Raw genomic sequence first — 17,541 nt, forward strand, 5'->3', positions numbered from 1 at the left:
AGCTTACAAAAAACATAAATGGCAATATTTCAAATTTGGATTGAAACACATTTCTAATACTTTATGATGCTTACTATTATGTACATAAGACCATACATTACATACCGGTAGTTGGGTTGTTGTGGATTGGGGTACAATGGACACATGCTTAAACAAAATAAAGTATAGAAACATACAGTATACAAGATTCATCATGAAGTCTCTCCTGATAACAGCATCGAGAGACACCCTTGAGCTGGTCCATTGACAGTGAATGGGAGACGGACTTGTTTTTATCGCAACAAAATATCCAAATGATATTTTGATGCAAAAGCTCATAAATATTTGATAAGTGAACAAAGTTGGCCTCCATTTCATGATCAGTGGATAAAGCTTCAGTTTTTGTCTCTGTGGAATTTCTAAAACTTTGTCTCACTCTCTGCATCATCTTCCAGCTCTGGATGACAACCTTTTCAAATGACAAACCTTATTCACTTCAATTTCACGTTAATTTCCCCATACATTGCAATCTATATTTCCTCAACTTGTGCTGGGAATCAAACTTGCGACCCTGCAGTCTCCAGACAGCTTGCATCTCATGCCCTCCTTGGCACCGATCAAAGGTTTTACTGGACAAAATGATGTGAAACAGAAACTTTATTTTACAATTATTTACAATGACAACAGTCTCATACCCTAATGTGTGAGCACACGCACACACTATGACTGATCGCTTTCAGTGTCTCTCTTTTTTTTTTTAGAAGAAATATGAGATTTTAACATAATAGCCGCCACAATTATGTTATTTAAAACATAAACAGCTGAGGCACCAAATCCAAGGTTCACTTGATAACAGATGAAGGAAATAATGACAATTACAACCTCGTACGAAGGGACCACCCAGAATTTTTAGATCGTCTGGGAGGGTGAAAAAAAAATCGAATCCTATATTGAGCATTTTGTAACAAGTGTGTTTCCCCTCTCTCTAGCTAGTGCACTCTTGGAAATCAGATGCCAACAATACAGATCAAACAAAAGAAAACGCATTTTTCACAAGTGTGAACATGGTCATGTTAAACTTTCAGAACTCTACAGTTTGACTTTACGAGCGTTTCAGAGAGGGGGGCAAAAAACAGTACCGCTGCATGAACGAAGACGCAGAAAACCAATAAAACGTTATATTCAAGAAGAAAACAGAGTGTAGATACTACACACTTAAAGAGAACAATGCTGCTGCAATCCAGCAATCGTATCGCCATTATTACAGGAGGGAACAATCCAAAAACGACAGTCTGGTTCTTAACCGCAAAAAAGAAAAATCTGTAGAAATAGTCCAACAGATTAGTAAGAGAATAAAATTAGACAAATACCCTTTTAGCATATTTTTCATAAAATCTCTATAAAAAGTAGAGAAAAAAAGCAAGAACTACGAAAACACTGTAGTGGAAGACATGTTCGATCGTAGAAAAATACAATGGTGCTTGATTTGTCGTATGCTGACGAAGAAAAGTGTATCCACGTTAAGCGTGAGGCTCGACTAGCCTATTTCAAAAAGTTCCAACTATTTGAAATCCTTTTCAAATACGTGTTCTAACTTGAAGCGGGTGGTCGCTCCGATGCTGGTGTTTTCCTCTTCCTTGCTTGAGTTTTAAATTGTACACCGTGTTTCTGGGCCTGTGCAGCTCAACGGGTTTGGTTCCCACTAAACTCACGCATGGATAAAACGATGTGCGCTCTAGTGTTGTCATGACAACCAAATTCAATGTTGGCTATTATAGGAGTGCAATAACCTTTGACCTTAATGAGCTCTGTGAGATGAAAAGCACAGATGGACATAGTTCAGATTGTAATAGATAAGAGTGTCAGTCTTTGACTGTAACCCGCAGCAGTCCCACAGCTGAAAACACTGAACAGTGTTAAACAGTTCACCGTGTTGCCCTGAATCCCACTTCACCTAAACCGCTCCATAAAACTGCTGCCAGGAGTGATGTGGAACTATTTCACTTAACAGAGCCGACAAGGACCAAACACCCTGTGCAGGAGTCAAGTGTTGCTGTTGAGTGAAAAACTGTTCCGTCCAAAATGTCAACTTTTGGAACCAACATCATCAGCCTGGTTTTTAGCTCGGCGGCAATTATCTTTGTTTCGTTTATTTCAGTTGGTTTCATCCAATGAAAGAATTTGATCATCCAATGGAGGAACCGTTTCATCCTCCTACTGAAGTTGAGTCAGAAAATTCTGAGGTTAGGGTTACAGTAGTTACTCGGCAAAGCCTTTTTGTTTTTCTTCTTGTTTTTTGCCTTATGTAAATTTTACATACAAAAATTAAATAACTCAGTACCGGTATCAAAACAACAATTCTGGTTGTCGTGACGACACTTAGCGCACTCATGAAACTGTGATTCAAATGAAACGAACTGGCACATAGAACGCCGTGTGCTGCGGGGGTTTTACGAACGATGAAATCGATGATCGGCGATGAAAGAAAAGCCCGTTATTTCCAGGCAGACTCACAGCTGTACGTCACAGAAGGACACTCTCCCGCTTCGTCCTTCCAGAGCTGTCTCGACCGAGCCAGGCACACATCTGGGACGCGCCAGCTGTTCCCACGACTGACCGCGGTCTACTTTTAACGGAGAAAAACGGCGCGGAATGAAAAGCCCCCGTTCATTACTTTCACATTAACGTTTTTACATTTGAGACGTTTGTTCGTCCGTCTGTCGGTCGGTCGGTCAGTGGCTCTGTCTCTCCGACACCACGTCCTGCAGGCGTTTGAGCAGCACGTCCGGACTACTGTTGCTGCTGCTGCTGCTGCTCTCGGGACACGCCCTCTTGCTGGGGGAGTCGCACGCTGATGACATCATCACGTCGCCCTCCATGGTGAAGGCCCTCTTCCTGCTCACGCAGCCCTGCCGGATCATCCGGTTGATGTCCGACAACTCCTGGAGACAGAGAGAGAGAGAGAGAAAGAAACAGGAGAGAGATTCATTTTCAGAAGCAAAATTCAATAAGATACATACAGGGTTCCAACATTGTCACATCAAACTCAAGGACTTTCCAGGTCCAATTCCCTCAAATTCAAGGACCCAACATGGCAAAGTGTGAGACACGACTCTAAGTTAATTACTGTTACCACACGGAGAATTTATAGAATGAGAACTATCAGGTTTTACAGAAGCTCACAGGCAATAATTAAATAGAGAGAGAGAGGCTTGAACGTGTGATCACGCTCAACTGTGCTGTGTTACAGTGACGGCAGGCTACGTGCAGACAGCGAAACGTAGCCTATCTTACTAACATTAAGAAAAAATGTCAAAATAACTTCAATTTGTATTCTTGCACAGGTATATAAATTCAACCACTTCCAATGACCCATGTCTAGACTCCATTTGTCTATTTCCAAAAACTTTCAAGGCATTTTTTTCTCTCCCAAGGACCTGTGGGAACCCTGAGCTGCATTTTGGAAAGGAACCATGAATGTACACCTGTGTTGAGGTGTGTGTGTGTGTGTGTGTGTGTGTGTGTGTGTGTGTGTGTGTGTGTGCTCACCTTAGACGGGCTGCCGTTGATTTTGTAGGTGTAGGAGTTGGGTGTGAGGGTGGGGGCAGAGGAGGAGGACTTGTGGGGGGAGACGTACACGGAGTGTCTCTGGGAGATACGGCGAGGAGAGAGGGGCTGAGCCCGCACCGAGGGGAACGGAGAGAGGGGAGGGGCGTCCATCTATACACACACGCACACACACACACACGCACACACACAATTAACACATTTAATTGTTAAAGGAGATTAATTATACACACATCTCGTAGGTGCAAGGCTATCAGAAAACTGTGTCAACGAAAGAAGGGGTAATGCCTGCACACTTTGCTCCATGCCACAGAAGTTTAATAATGGCAACGTTTCGAACCTACTTGGATCTTCGTCAGGTCAAAAGGTTTGAAAAATGGAAACCACGTCCATGTTTACACACCACACACACACCTATAGGCTGACAAGCTCCACGATCTTAACCATCCAAACCGCCCAGGGTGATAAACATCCAATACAGGACATAGAAACCCATTACATAGAGAAAAACAGTAATACATCCCATATATCATAATCTATATAACCTAACATTCAAAAATATTGTATGTGTGTGTGTGTTTGTTTCATACCCTGTTCTCGTGGGTGGTATATCGCAGTGCAAAGCTCTTCATCTTGAGGACGAAGACCGTGTTGTAGAACTGGATGAGGTCGCTGCGCTCCTCCTCTCCCGATTGGTCAGAATCCGCCTCTCCTTTGATCTGATTGGCTTTCTCTGTGGCTGAGGAGACACATAGATGACGACGTCAGCGTCTATAATGTTAAACGAAAAAAGGGCTCGCAAACACAAGTTTAAGTAGCTCCCCGTGGACAACATTTATTATGACAAACCGTTTCGGCCTGGTTCGGGCCTTCGTCAGTGTCAAAGTGAAAAATACATACAAAAGGAAGTGCTTAAATAGCTTTTTCATGGGTCATTGTCTCCACCTAGTGGTGTGGAGGCAGACCCAGGTACAATCTTCAGAGGAGTTTCACAATGCATACATCACAGTCTAAGGAAAAGGAAAATGGTGGCAGAGCCTATTCAGCTCTCCAAATAAAACTCAACAACATATAATAGCTCTACACAGTAATCATTGTATAGTAGATCTATAGAGTATAGATAGTAGAATAGACAGAGATTTGAACATATTATTTAGAATTGGACGCTATCAGAGTCAGCTGGGCTCTCTAAGCATCTCACAGAGAATGTTCATTTATACAGTTTTGTATCAAAAGGACAAAAATAAATAAAAGGCAAAAACAACTGGGATATGAGTGTGCAGCACAGAGGCCTCACAAGTAACGTCTGACATCAAAGTCTTCATTGAGTCCAATGGGTGCCATGGTGCCTAGAAAAATCAATCCACCATAATTCTCTTTTTAGGAGGAGATTGTCCATGTTTCCCCCACGTCTACGGGCAGTAACATGTTCGATGCCCACGTATCTGAGTTGGGAGACATTGTGGTGTGCCTGTGTGTGAAATGGATTGCTACTGAGCTTTTTTCATCACAGCTTCTGATTGTACTGCGGTGTTCTGCTATCCGTGTCTATAATGTTGCCTCACACACTGTGAGTGTCTATGAGTGTGTGTGTGTGTGTGTGTGTGTGTGAGAGAGAGTGTGACTGTGACTGTGAGTGTGAGAGAGAGAGAGAGAATGTGTGTGTGTGTGTGTGTGTGTGCGCGCGTGTGTGTGTGTGTGTGTGTGTGAATTCTTACATTCGCCACCTGATGCAGGATCCACCTCCATGTTCTCATCAGCCACTTGTTCCCTGGAAGTGCGACGTATTAAGACGCTGCGGTACACCTACACACACACACACACACACACACACACACACACACACACACACACACAGAGGCAGAACGTTGTTATTTTTTTGTAAGCTACTCAATATATAAACTTTAAATTCTGGTAAGAGAAAAAAAGAAGATGCATCAACAGCAACATGAGAGAGTGCGTGTGTGTATGTAGGTGTGTGTGTGTGTGTGTGTGTGTGTGTGTGTGTGTGTGCGTGCGTGTGTAGGTGTGTGTCTTACATGGCTGCTGGCCTGTGGTTGGCTGCGGTAACACTTCATGATGTCGTGGAAGGTGTGAGTCTCTTTGGTGATCTGCAGACACATTAGAACTTCGTTAAAATCACCAACAGTCACAGATGCAGAGCGACATAATCCAAGATCAACTTCTCGCCTCGATCCTGCGGCGCTGTTGCCAAATCCCCAGAGGAACTGTTTGGTCTGCGGCACTAATGCAGGGTTGGGGGGGCGATAGAGTCAAATGACTCCAGTCAGACTCGAGTCATCATTTGAATTGTGAAGAGAAGACTTGGGGCTTGACTTGGGACTTGACTGTAACTTGAGATCTTGTGTTTGTGTAAATTACTTTGAAAGTGATGAGATTTGTTCCAGCAGACGACAGAATTTAAATTCTGTTTTGTGAATGTGTAAAGCTGCGTTCACACCGACCTATTAAAGTTTTTCGCTGGCGTCGAGTTTACATTGCAATGCAAACGAGCGATTGAGCGTATATTCGCCTGGGAGAATAATCGCTGGGCGTCCGAGCGGCAGAGACAGAGCGATAGGGAGAAAATACGCTCGTCGCTCAAGATGAAATATCCCAACTCGAGCGAAATTACGCCGGCATCAGTCGCTCGCCGCTCAACGCTGATTGGCTGCCGTGTGAGAAGAGTGAGTCAAGGATCACACTGGCTTGGAACAAACCGCTGGTTTATTGTGTGGCAACAAACCGCATTGACACAGGCTGACAGCTGACATCAAGTGAAGTCTGTACTACCGGTATGGAGCTCGCATTAGGAGCACGCTGATAGGCTTTAGCTTGTAAACAATGACGGTGGCTCGTAGTGGACAAATATCATGACATTGCGTAACGTTATAACCCCCACATGTCCGTCAATTCGTGTGCCTGTTGATGAGCGATTTAAACAGAGCGACAGAGCGATTCCAAAGGGTTGAATCAAGCGACAGAGCGAAAAATAAATATCTTGGTGTGAACACAGCTTAAGTTGACTTGCTCACACCTCAGGTTGGGGGAATTTTCATTCTGACAGGGTGAGAAATGACCATCAGCCACCAGCTAAACGCTGCTAAGTTTGAGCTGTGGTTGATACGTTTGTCCACTCTACCAACAGGGAACCAACCATCACTGATGAAGGTATGGACATTTTTCCAATCATGTGTGTGTAGTCATGTTTCTTATATAGTCATGATGTCGGGGGATTCAATATAGAAAAATTGATTTATTCTATTATGCAAACCCAATGAGTCCTCTATAAGTTTTTTGCTTTTTTTGTAACTGCTGCGCCTGTTGCTTAACTCATTGAGTGCCATGGACGAACATGTTCGTCATTTCGTTTAGTAACGTAGAGTGCCAAGGACGAACATGTTCGTCAATTGCGTTTTTTGACGGGGGGATGTCGATCTAAGCCTCTTACATCGCCTCTTACAATATGGGAGCTATTGAATGTGTCTAACCTATTTTACAGAACCCTTAGGTGGCGACAGTGCTCTCCAGATTAGACAAAGGCCAGGAGAAAAGAGAGAAGAAGTCATAAGGAAACGGAAATCGCATCGATATGCTTGAAGCATAACGTTAGCTGTGCCTGTGAACAGCAGTCATCTGCTGCCACAATTGAGCCCCATCTGTGTCCGCTGCGATAGCCCATCCATATGATTTAGTTGCCGACACGGCGACACCAGCGTCTTTCTGAAAAGTTACATTATTCTCAGCTGGGAGCCGGGGACACGCTGTAAAAAAGCGGGGGGATGCAGCGGACTTTTCAGTGCAGATCAAACTCAGAGCAAACCGCAGCAGAGACACTCCTCCCACCACGGAGGAGGAGGGGGGTGGGGCACGCAGGGCACTACAGCATACAACCATTGACAGTACACACAGACCCAGGCAGCAGCAGGCTCGATGCATAGAGAGCAAACAAGCTAGAATAGGCTATCTGATGCCCACCAGCAGTAAATCAAGACCAGCAAGAAGGTGTAGGGTCTGCGCACGCAGGGGCCAGCATTGCTGGTTGCAGCTAAAAAATATAATTTGGCCAAACAAAATTCCTTTGTTTTCACTCTTTTATTGAAGGAAATTATTTTTGAGGTGTCATTATATCAGAAAATATTAGCTTCAGAGTCAATGATGTGCTTGAAATGTTTAATTTCACAAAAGGCTCATTATCTCAGCTTCTAGAAAAAAATTGCTGTTTTTGGTTAAATCAAGCTATCTTCTCCGGCTCATAACTAAAGAACGGAAAATGGGATCAATAAACTTTTTTTTGCAGATGATAGAAGAGAGTCTCCTCGTTCTTTGTGCGTGTTCGGTGTTTACATAGTAATATCACACAATATTCTGTGGGCCTCGGGAAATCACTGAAAACGCTCTGAAACTCTGGCACTGGGAGCGTCCGTTCTCCAAAAGTGGCTGGCACTCAATGAGTTAACACTTTGAGTGCCACGGCCCTTGGGCAAAAGGTTGCTTGCTGTGCCACATAGGCCGCAATGCATTTTAAAACAGTCATATAATTTCTTTAATAATTACTATTAAAAACACTGAACACGCACAAATAACGATGAGACTCTCTTCTATCACCTGCAAAAAAAAGTTTATTGATCCCATTTTCCGTTCTTTAGTTATGAGCCGGAGAAGATAGCTTGATTGAAGCAAAAACACCCCTTTTTTTCTACGAGCTGAGATAATGAGCCTTTTGTGAAATTAAACATTTCAAGCACATCACTGACTCTGAAGCTAATTTTCTGATGTCTGGGTCTGTCTGGGTGAAGTGTATGCTGCTCTGCGTGCTCCCCCCCCCCCCCCTCAACTGCACACGCCTCCTGGGTGTGTCTTATGTGTCTGTTGGCTCTCAGTCTCTGCTGAGTTTGCTGCGCACACACAGTGAATGGTGCGCGACATCCAGCCTTTTGGTTCCGTGTGTGTTTGTCACGGGCTCGCATGCTTCCAGTTCGGAATAATAAGGCTGATTATGCGAATGTGCTGTTGCAGCGTACACGGAGGTGCTCAGTTGTGACAGCGGATGCTGCTGCTCGGGGCACAGCTGGCGTTGTGCTCGTTGTGCTTCATGCACGTCGATGCATACGGACGGATGCGATGCGATTTCCTCCTTTTCCCCAGTGACTATTTCTGTGTGTTTGGCTCCTTTTTCTCTGATCAGGAGAGTGCTGTCGCCACCTAATGGGTTTGTAAAATAGTTTATCGACCTCCAATAGCTACAATATTGTTAGAGGCGACGTAAGAAGCTTAGATCGACACCCCCCCGTCAAAAAAACAATTTGGAGTTACTGACGCCATTTGGCGTCGCTGGCACTCTACGGTAAATTTCTACTGACGCCATATGGTGTCGCTGGCACTCAATGTGTTAATACACTTTTTATGCTCTTTCTTAAAAGTTTTGTTGTGATGCTTTTAAATGTCCATTTTATTCTCTTCTTTTATTTTCTTGTCAACCATTTTATGTGAAGCACTTTGAATTGCCTCTGTGTATGAAATGTGCTATACAAATAAACTTGACTTGATGTGTTTTTTTGTATACTGTATATATTACTGCAATATATACTGTAATGCATGTGTACACAGCATTATCGACATTTCTTTTTCAGTGCTGAAATACTAAAGTTTTGTTGAATAAAATGACAGATTTCCTCGGGAGTCTCGTGTACTTTAGACAGGCACAAGAAGACAGAAAGTCGTTTCCCTCCGAGGAGAAACTGCAAGCTCATGAGATGTAGAAATTAAACTCGTGTCTGAAACACCTTTCGCTCTGACAAAACACCGCAGCCTCTTGCACTTTTGAAGCTGCAGCAGTCAATAATCCAATATCACCATTTTCCTAATGAACGGAGAAGCCCTCGCGGGGCCCGTTTGTGTGTGTGTGTGTGTTCTTACCTTGGATAGAATGTAAACGCTACACAGCAGCAGCTGGTCCAGGTGCCGGTCCCGCATCAGCTCGGTGCAGTGGACCAGAGAATGTTCAAAACAGGTCCAGATTTTCCCTCGCAGCTCCGACGAGATGTCCAGCTTCACACACAGGTCCCTCAGCCGCACGCTGGCCAGGTGGTACACCTGCACACAGAGACACGCTCTGACCACTGCAGCATACCAGATACTGTAACTGGGACAGTGGTCGGCTTAACAGAATATTTTCTGTCTTTTACAGATTTATTAATTTTTTTTAACAACAGAGAAATCTGAAGGCTGTGTCATTTTAACACAGGTAATAATAGAAAATGACTGAACTTTTACAACCCCGTCTGTCAAAATGACAGATTACGCTAAAGTGTAATGCCAACCTCTGGACTGGGAAGTCTTTATAGTCTACCAGATACTTACAGTTAACAAAGCATACAAACACTGACAGGGTTGGGGGGTTCCACTCCCCATGTAGCTTATTGGGTAAAAGCATGAGACTTTTAACAGAATGAAAGAAAATGCGTTCTTTTAATGTCTCTTCTGTAATGACGACCCTTTTCTACAGGAGTGTTATTGAATCTGATCTTATTGTTCTGTATTGTTTGAGCTGTTGTCCTCAGGTCGTCGGCTATGAGGACCAAGTGCTTCAAACTCTCCTTTGTCCCGGGCTGCTATTCAACTGATGAACAGCAGGTGGCGCTTTATTTTTCTGCTTCTGCCCTTTTGCACAGACTGCCACACTTATGCACTTCTGCCGATGCTGCTACCTGTTGTACTTTCTAAAACCTCTCTGCCTCCATGGTCCTATTTTTAGGTTTAGTCTTTTATCTTTTTTTTTTTTTGCGTTTGTATGTCTTGTATGAGGTGTGTTTTATATTACCTGGCTGCAAACCAATTTTCCTGGAAGGGACAATAAAGTTACCTTTGACCTTTACTACAGTGTTAGCTGCAGCTAGCAACGTCTAGAGCAGCAGCTAGCTAGCAGCTATCTGGTGTAGTTCAGTCGAAAGACTAGAATGACCGCAACGCGGATATATGTCTCCGCCAACCAAGTCGACATCCATGTCTGTCCAGACTTTGACGTTTGAGCCGAACGTGAAGAAATTCTGTCAAGGCATTACTGAGATACTCTGTTAATGAGCTTGAAAATGGCATTCGTGAGGTCACAGTGACCTTGAACTTTGACCACCAAAATGTACTCCGTTCAACCTTGAGTCCAAGTGGACGTATGAGCAAAGTGCGACGAAATTCCATCAAGGCGTTGCTGAGATATTGCATTAACGAGCTAGAAGATGGCGTTCGTGGAGGTCACAGTGACCTTGAACTTTGACCACCAAAATGTAATCGGTTCATCCTTGAGTCCACGCGGACGTTTCAGCCAAATGTGACGAAATTCAGTCAAGGCGTGTGTCTGCGATATCGCGTTGACGAGCTAGAAAATGGCACTCGTGAGGTCACGGTGACCTTGAACTTTTGACCACCAAAATGTAATCAGTTCATCTTTGAATCCAAGTGGACCTTTGAGCCAAATTTGACAAAATTCAGCGAAGGCGTTCCTGAGATATCGCGTTAACGAACATTGGACGGATGGACAACCCGAAACCATAATGCCGACGGAGGCATAAAAATAGTTCCTAGATGAAACTGCTCAAAACATAAATACAGTATAGACGGTTTTAACTTGACAACAAAAACATTCTAAATTGAACCCCCGCTCACTTCCTGTTGCAGTGTTTGCTATGGACATAAAAAAAAAAAAAAACATTCAAGTGCAGGACTGACCATTCCGTGAAAACCGTCTATACAGCTGAGCGGCGAAAACAAAAGTAACGATGTCGAATGAATATTTCTGCAGTTTGCCGAATGCTGAGAAAAAGGAAGTGCTGTGGGGTTGCGCTCTGGTGAAAACCGTCTATATAAATAACAAGACAGAGTACAGTGTTTCTCTCTCTCTTCCAGCACCTACCTTCCTGAAGAACAGAGCCAGTGAGCCAGTGCGTTGTGGCCGGCTGGTCGCTGGCTGGGGGTCAGAAGTCACGGGCAGGGGGCGGCTGGGGGAGAGCAGGGGGCGGCTGGGGGAGAGCAGGGGGCGGCCGGGGGAGAGCAGGGCGCGGCCGGGGGAGAGCAGGGCACGGCTGGGGGAGGAGGTCAGCAGCAGCTGGGCTGTGACTGGACCGGACGAGTCACACGGGCCGGGCTGAACCTGGATCAGTGTTATACCGCCATCGTTCTTGATTCCTGGAGAGATATTCACAAACGGGCGAGGTCAATTTAAGCACAGTAAAACCAGTATCACAGGTTATGATTTTCCAATAGGAAGAATCAGCGTGACATCACAGCCACCTGAAAATGCGGAACCCAGCAGCAGTTAACTAGTGTGAGTTTGAAGAATGATTAAAAGCCTATATCACCTTATGTAGCCCCGCCCACTTGACCCAGTTGTGTTATGACTTCCTGTTCAAAACACCATCTGTTTTACCTGCTCACTAGTACTGTACTGTCACAGGAAGTGTAAACACAATAGGAAGTAACTGGCTGACCCCTGTGTTGGAACATGTGGCTGCGTTCCGATCTGCTAGTAGTTCCCCTTTGAAGTGGACTGCACAGGGTATTCCGCCATGTTAAGTAATATGGCTGAATACCCTGTGCAGTCCACTTTGCAGGGAACTACTAGCCGATCGGAACGCAGTAAGGTGAATAAGAGGAGTCCACTGTATGCAATAGCAGGACCTGAGGATGATACCTGCAAGCTGCGGGTTACAATCTTGTTTATACTGTAACTGCTGTAAGAGGCGGAGCAAAAGAGAGGTTTGTCAACATTACTTCCTGAAGTGAAATCGAAAGGAACTCAGAGCTGCTTCTAACTGCTGAAGTTAGAAGAGACTCTCTCTTGCTCTCGAAAGAGAAAATCAACGTAAGTTCATCAGACCTTTCTCAACAATAGATCAGAGTCTTAGAGTTACAAAGGTGAGTACAGCGGATCATATTGACTGTTTAAACAGAGCTGAATCCAGATAGGATGTTTCCCTGTGTTCAGTGTGCACCGATAGTTGTCAAATGATGTTTTCAGTGAAGTGTAATTTAAATACACAACTCAAAATAACTTTTGATCATATTCCAATGATCTAACCTTGCTATTTTTTTTATATGAAAGAATTGTGTGCTACAGTATTGTTATTCACACTTTCACTTTTGGTCTGTGTCTAGATATGGCTGCTGCCAGCAGTGTCCTGTCTGAAGAGGAGTTTCTCTGCTGCATCTGTCTGGATGTGTTCACTGATCCAGTCACCATACCATGTGGACACAACTTCTGCAAAAAGTGTATCACGCAGCACTGGGATGTTAATGTCCCGTGCCAGTGTCCTCTGTGTAATAAGCTTTTCTACACAAGACCTGAGCTGCATGTCAATACTTTCATAAATGAGATGGCTGCTCAGGCCAGGAAGTTACCTGAGATGAAAGCCAAACCAGGAGAAGTTCCCTGTGATGTCTGCACTGGGACCAAACTGAAGGCCCTGAAGTCCTGCCTGGAGTGTCAGGCCTCCTACTGTGAGACTCACCTGGAGCATCATCACATCATCAAAAGCATGAAAAGACACAAGCTGATCGATCCTGTGGAGAACCTGGAAGACAGGATGTGTAAGAAACATGAGAAACCACTGGAGCTCTTCTGCAAGACGGACCAACTGTGTGTATGTCAGTTCTGTACTGAGTCAGACCACAAGTCACATGACATTGTCCCTCTGAAAGAGGAATACAAAGGAAAGATGGCTGAGCTGGGGAAGACAGGGGCTGCAATTCAGCAGAAGATCCAGGAGAGACGACTGAAGATTCAGGAGATCAAACACTCAGTGGAGCTCAGCAAAGAAGATGCAGACAGAGAGATAGCAGACAGTGTGCAGGTCTTCACTGCTCTGATGCAGTCTGTGGAGAGAGGCCAGGCTGAGCTCATTGAGACGATTGAAGAGAAGCAGAAAACAACAGAGAAGCAGGCTGAAGGCTTCATCAAAGAGCTGGAACAGGAGATCTCTGAGCTGATGAAGAGAACCGCTGAGGTGGAGGAGCTCTCACGCACCGAAGACTACCTCCACCTCCTCCAAAGCTTCCCATCCCTGAACACTCCTCCACACACCAAGGACTGGACAGAGGTCGGTGTCCATCGCTCATCATATGAGGGGACAGTGAGGAGAGCTGTGGCTCAGCTGGAGGAGACTCTCAGGAAAGAGCTGCTTGAGGCTGAGCTGAAGAGGGTCCAGCAGTATGAAGTGGATGTGACTCTGGATCCTGATACAGCACATGCCAAACTCATCCTGTCTGATGATGGGAAACAAGTAAAATGTGGTGATGTAAAGAAGAATCTCCCAGACAACCCAGAGAGATTTTCTGTTAGTTCCTGTGTCTTAGGAAAGCAGAGATTCTCTTCAGGAAGGTTTTACTACGAGGTTCAGGTTAAAGGAAATACTCAGTGGGATTTAGGAGTGGTCAGAGGGTCGATCAACAGGAAGGGAATCATCTCACTGAGCCCACAGAGTGGCTCCTGGACTATAGTGTTGAGGAATGGAAATGAGTACAAAGCTGCTGCTGCCCCTGCTGTCCTCCTCTCTCTGAAGACGAAGCCTCAGAAGGTGGGGGTGTTTGTGGATTATGAGGAGGGTCTGGTCTCCTTTTATGATGTAGATGCTGCAGCTCTGATCTACTCCTTCACTGGCTGCACCTTCACTGAGGAACTCTACCCATTCTTCAGTCCCAATCTTAATGATGGCGGTAAAAACTCTGCCCCTCTGATCATTTCTCCTGTCAATCATACAGATTAGACTAATCATTAGGTTTTCTCACATATAATTCATTGTAAATTAAAATTACAAATTTGCAAATACAGTACACCCCCTCCCTCTCCAGGTAACTGTTATAGCCATTCTAATGTGTTTTTCTTTGAATGGAACAACAGATACAACACTTCACAGACTTGTCTTAATAAGCATATTTGAAGATGAATTTCTTCTTTGAATGGAGCTCTCCACTGAGAGAATTAGACTTCCTGTCTGTGAAAAAGGTCCAGTAACTACTAATGTCTCTTGTCTTTTTACCTTTCTTCTTCTTGGTAAACTGGTTTAGTTTTATGGGGGAAAATGTTAGTTTCCAACTCAGCTTATAGGACGCACCACTGTACGCTCTACTCTTTGGTTGCTTGGTCCTCACTTGCTACACGCAGGTTGCAACATTGGTACGTTTTTATGATTCAGAGTTGTGTAAATCTCAGATCCAGTGCCTGGGTGCGCTTCAAAGTGCCACCCGCGTGGACTGAAGTAAGTAGGAGAAGTCTTTTTTATTTGGGCCCTTGGTCTTGGAACGACCTTCAGACCCGTCTTAAACTTGCCTTTCTGGTCTCTTTATATAGTTTGAAGCAACAGATTAGCTGAGCTGCTCCTGCTTTGATGTGTAGCACTTCTCATCATAAAGCCTCTTGTCTCTCTTTATGATGAAGCTTGTTTTTATTTGCACTTGTATTTTAGACAGTTTGTGTCTTAATTACTCTCCAATTTGAGTGGACGGTGGTCTATTGACACAAGTTTTGTATTTCTACTGTGTTTTGTACTTGTGTACTTGTATTCTTGTCCAACGTGTAATGTGCTTTTCCCTTCTTGCCAAATCACCCTTGAAAAAGAGACCTCGGTCTCAATGGGTTTTTATTTTCTGGTTAAATAAAGGTTTGATTGATTGATTGATTGATTGATTGATTAGTTAAAGTTAAAGAACCATTCAAACTTCAGATTGTGGTTGATATTATAAATCATGTATTTTTCTTGATATCCTCTTTTTCTTTTATGTATGGTGTTACTACTTGTTGCATTGCATCAAGCACAGGGATCATAAAAACCTCATTGAATGTAATCACTATTTCAGGAGTGTGACATTTTCCAGCTTCGTTGTAACATGTCCAGGTGACAATGGCAAAGTAAAAAAGGTGATTACTGCCTGGGTGCATTTTAATTCTACACAATTACTAATGAGCATTAAATAAAACACATTAAACAGCAAATTGAGTAAGTGGTCTGTCTACGCTTCAGGTATCGACGGTGAAAACACTCATGTCTGAAGTCAAGTTCAATCCTGCATTGAAAAGTCCTTTCACGTTTTCCACCAACCGTCTGCCTGCCAATTTGCCAACATGCTTAATGTGCTGAACGATGAGTCAGCTCCTGTCTGCACACACACACACACACACACACACACACGCACACGCACACGCGCACGCACGCACACACACACACGCACGCACGCACGCACACGCACACACACACACACACACACACGCACGCACGCACACACACGCACGCACGCACGCACGCGGCACCCAGCAGAATGTGTCTTTGGTTGGATAAACCAGTACAGTTCTCCCGCCACACTGGCTGGTAACTTTTTCAGACAACAACATTTGAATCTTGCTGTTATATACAGTCTTTGGCCCTTTTTAAACTTTGTCCCTGCTGACCACCATAAGCTCTCTCTGACTGTGTGAGCCAATTAAATCAAAGCAAAAACAATGGCTCTGTATCAAACAGGTTCCTGATTGGCTGCCTCTGCTGCTAAACCTCTGTAGATTTTCCTCCCGTGTCTTCACCTATTGAATGGTTGGGGGGCATCAAATTTGCATGTACTGTATGCATACATCATCCACCCGCGACCCACCCGAACAAATTATTTTCTACAATTTATAGACTCGCCCCGGCAAATAAGCCATTTTCAGAGAACGCTTCAAAAGTCATAAAAGTGGTCCTCACGTGTGAAGATGATCGTGCTGAACCTGAAGTTCACCGTTTCATAAATGATTGTTAACCACCAGAGCATGTGAGTGGAGCGGAGCGGGATGGATTTTGGCTTGAGCGGGGAGCGGGGACCAGAGCGGTACCGGAGCGAAAGTGGGAGCGGCACCGATCACCCGCTCAGTACCGCTCAGTACCGCTCAGTCCCGCTCCAGTTTCGATCACAACATGTTCGAAACAGAATGCGTCGGTGCGCGGCCGTGTGCACGCCCACTATTTTCTTGCCAGCTGCTGCGAGACGAGAAGGAAGAGAAACGAACATGCAGCCGACTCTGCTGAGCTCATGTTATTTGTAGTGAGCGACGCCCATTAGCCCAGGCGTTTAAACGCAAACACCCTGGCCTTTTCATCTCTTTTATTCTTTTGAGCGGAGCGGAGCGGTGAGTGCGAGCGGGTGAAATCTGTATCGAGCGGGGAGCGGTCTGGAGCGGTTGGAAAGGACCGCTCCGGGAGCGAGGAGCGGTAATTATCACCGCTGCGCTCCGCTCTCATGCTGTTAACCACAGACCTTAATTTAGGCATTTAACCAAAATCCCCACAAAAAAAACCCAAAGACTTTGAGACGAAAGAACCGCAAGTGCAGAGACTTCTGGGTTGGCTTACAAAAAGATGGCATCCCTGCGATACTCAATAAGTTACGATAGTGTGTGTGTGTGTGTATGCGTGTGTGTGTGTGTGTGTGTGTGTGCGTTCCTGTGTGTGTGTGTGCGTGTGTGTGCGTTTGTGTGTGTGTGTACCTTGCAGTGGGAAGCTGAGCTGCTGTCCGTTGCTGGTGTTGAGTGTGAAGATGGTGGTGTGGCTGCCCGTGGAGGCCAGCTTCAGCGTGCCTCCCGTGCTGAACGTCAGCCTCTTGGCGGGGGAGGGGGCGGGGCTCACGCCGGGCGCCGGGGGGTCGTCGCCAAACAGACGGCGCTTGGCGCTGCCGGCCGCCGGCGAGCTGTACCTGTCGTGGACCGACAGCGGGGAGGGCGGAACGTCTGGGAGGAGAGGGAACGATTCCAGAGGGAATAAGATCGACGTTACACACAATAAAAGTCTTTGCGTTTAGGCCGACTCTAAATTCTTAAACTCTTAAAAATTGTGGACCAGTGATGTCATTCATGCACAGATGACATCACTGGTCCACAACTTTACTCAAATCAACTCTCGATAATGTCTCTCAAAACTGTCCAACTAAGTGAATGGCTGCACAACTGTTTACGGTTTTCAGATATGTGTGTGTGATGTG

General features: G+C 44.9%; 2 protein-coding genes across 3 annotated transcripts in view; one reads left to right on the forward strand and one right to left on the reverse strand.

Moving 5' to 3' along the window:
* Positions 1-677: 677 nt before the first annotated feature.
* Positions 678-17,541, reverse strand: part of rbl1 (retinoblastoma-like 1 (p107)) — a gene marked incomplete at its 5' end in the record, with an annotated part of 33,397 nt that continues 16,533 nt past the window's right edge. Inside the window, 8 exons of the mRNA XM_083661912.1 lie at positions 678-2,921; positions 3,529-3,699; positions 4,137-4,285; positions 5,265-5,352; positions 5,586-5,657; positions 9,466-9,642; positions 11,456-11,727; positions 17,051-17,290. Of these exons, the coding sequence (XP_083518038.1) occupies positions 2,712-2,921; positions 3,529-3,699; positions 4,137-4,285; positions 5,265-5,352; positions 5,586-5,657; positions 9,466-9,642; positions 11,456-11,727; positions 17,051-17,290 (1,379 nt within the window). The 3' untranslated portion in view covers positions 678-2,711. The remainder of the gene's footprint in view (positions 2,922-3,528; positions 3,700-4,136; positions 4,286-5,264; positions 5,353-5,585; positions 5,658-9,465; positions 9,643-11,455; positions 11,728-17,050; positions 17,291-17,541) is intronic.
* On the forward strand, positions 12,196-15,422 carry LOC310799291 (E3 ubiquitin-protein ligase TRIM21-like). 2 transcript variants are annotated; one of them, XM_083661883.1, is made up of 2 exons: positions 12,196-12,297; positions 12,697-15,422. In XM_083661883.1, the coding sequence occupies exon 2, from the start codon at positions 12,699-12,701 to the stop codon at positions 14,301-14,303; it is 1,605 nt and encodes a 534-aa protein (XP_083518009.1). In that variant the 5' UTR covers positions 12,196-12,297; positions 12,697-12,698; the 3' UTR covers positions 14,304-15,422. The 2 variants fall into 2 exon arrangements, with proteins under 2 accessions (XP_083518009.1, XP_083518008.1); XM_083661882.1 differs by lacking the exon at positions 12,196-12,297 and adding an exon at positions 12,371-12,456.

The sequence above is a fragment of the Poromitra crassiceps genome (assembly GCF_964638095.1).
Source record: "Poromitra crassiceps genome assembly, chromosome: 27".
Taxonomy (NCBI): domain Eukaryota; kingdom Metazoa; phylum Chordata; class Actinopteri; order Beryciformes; family Melamphaidae; genus Poromitra; species Poromitra crassiceps.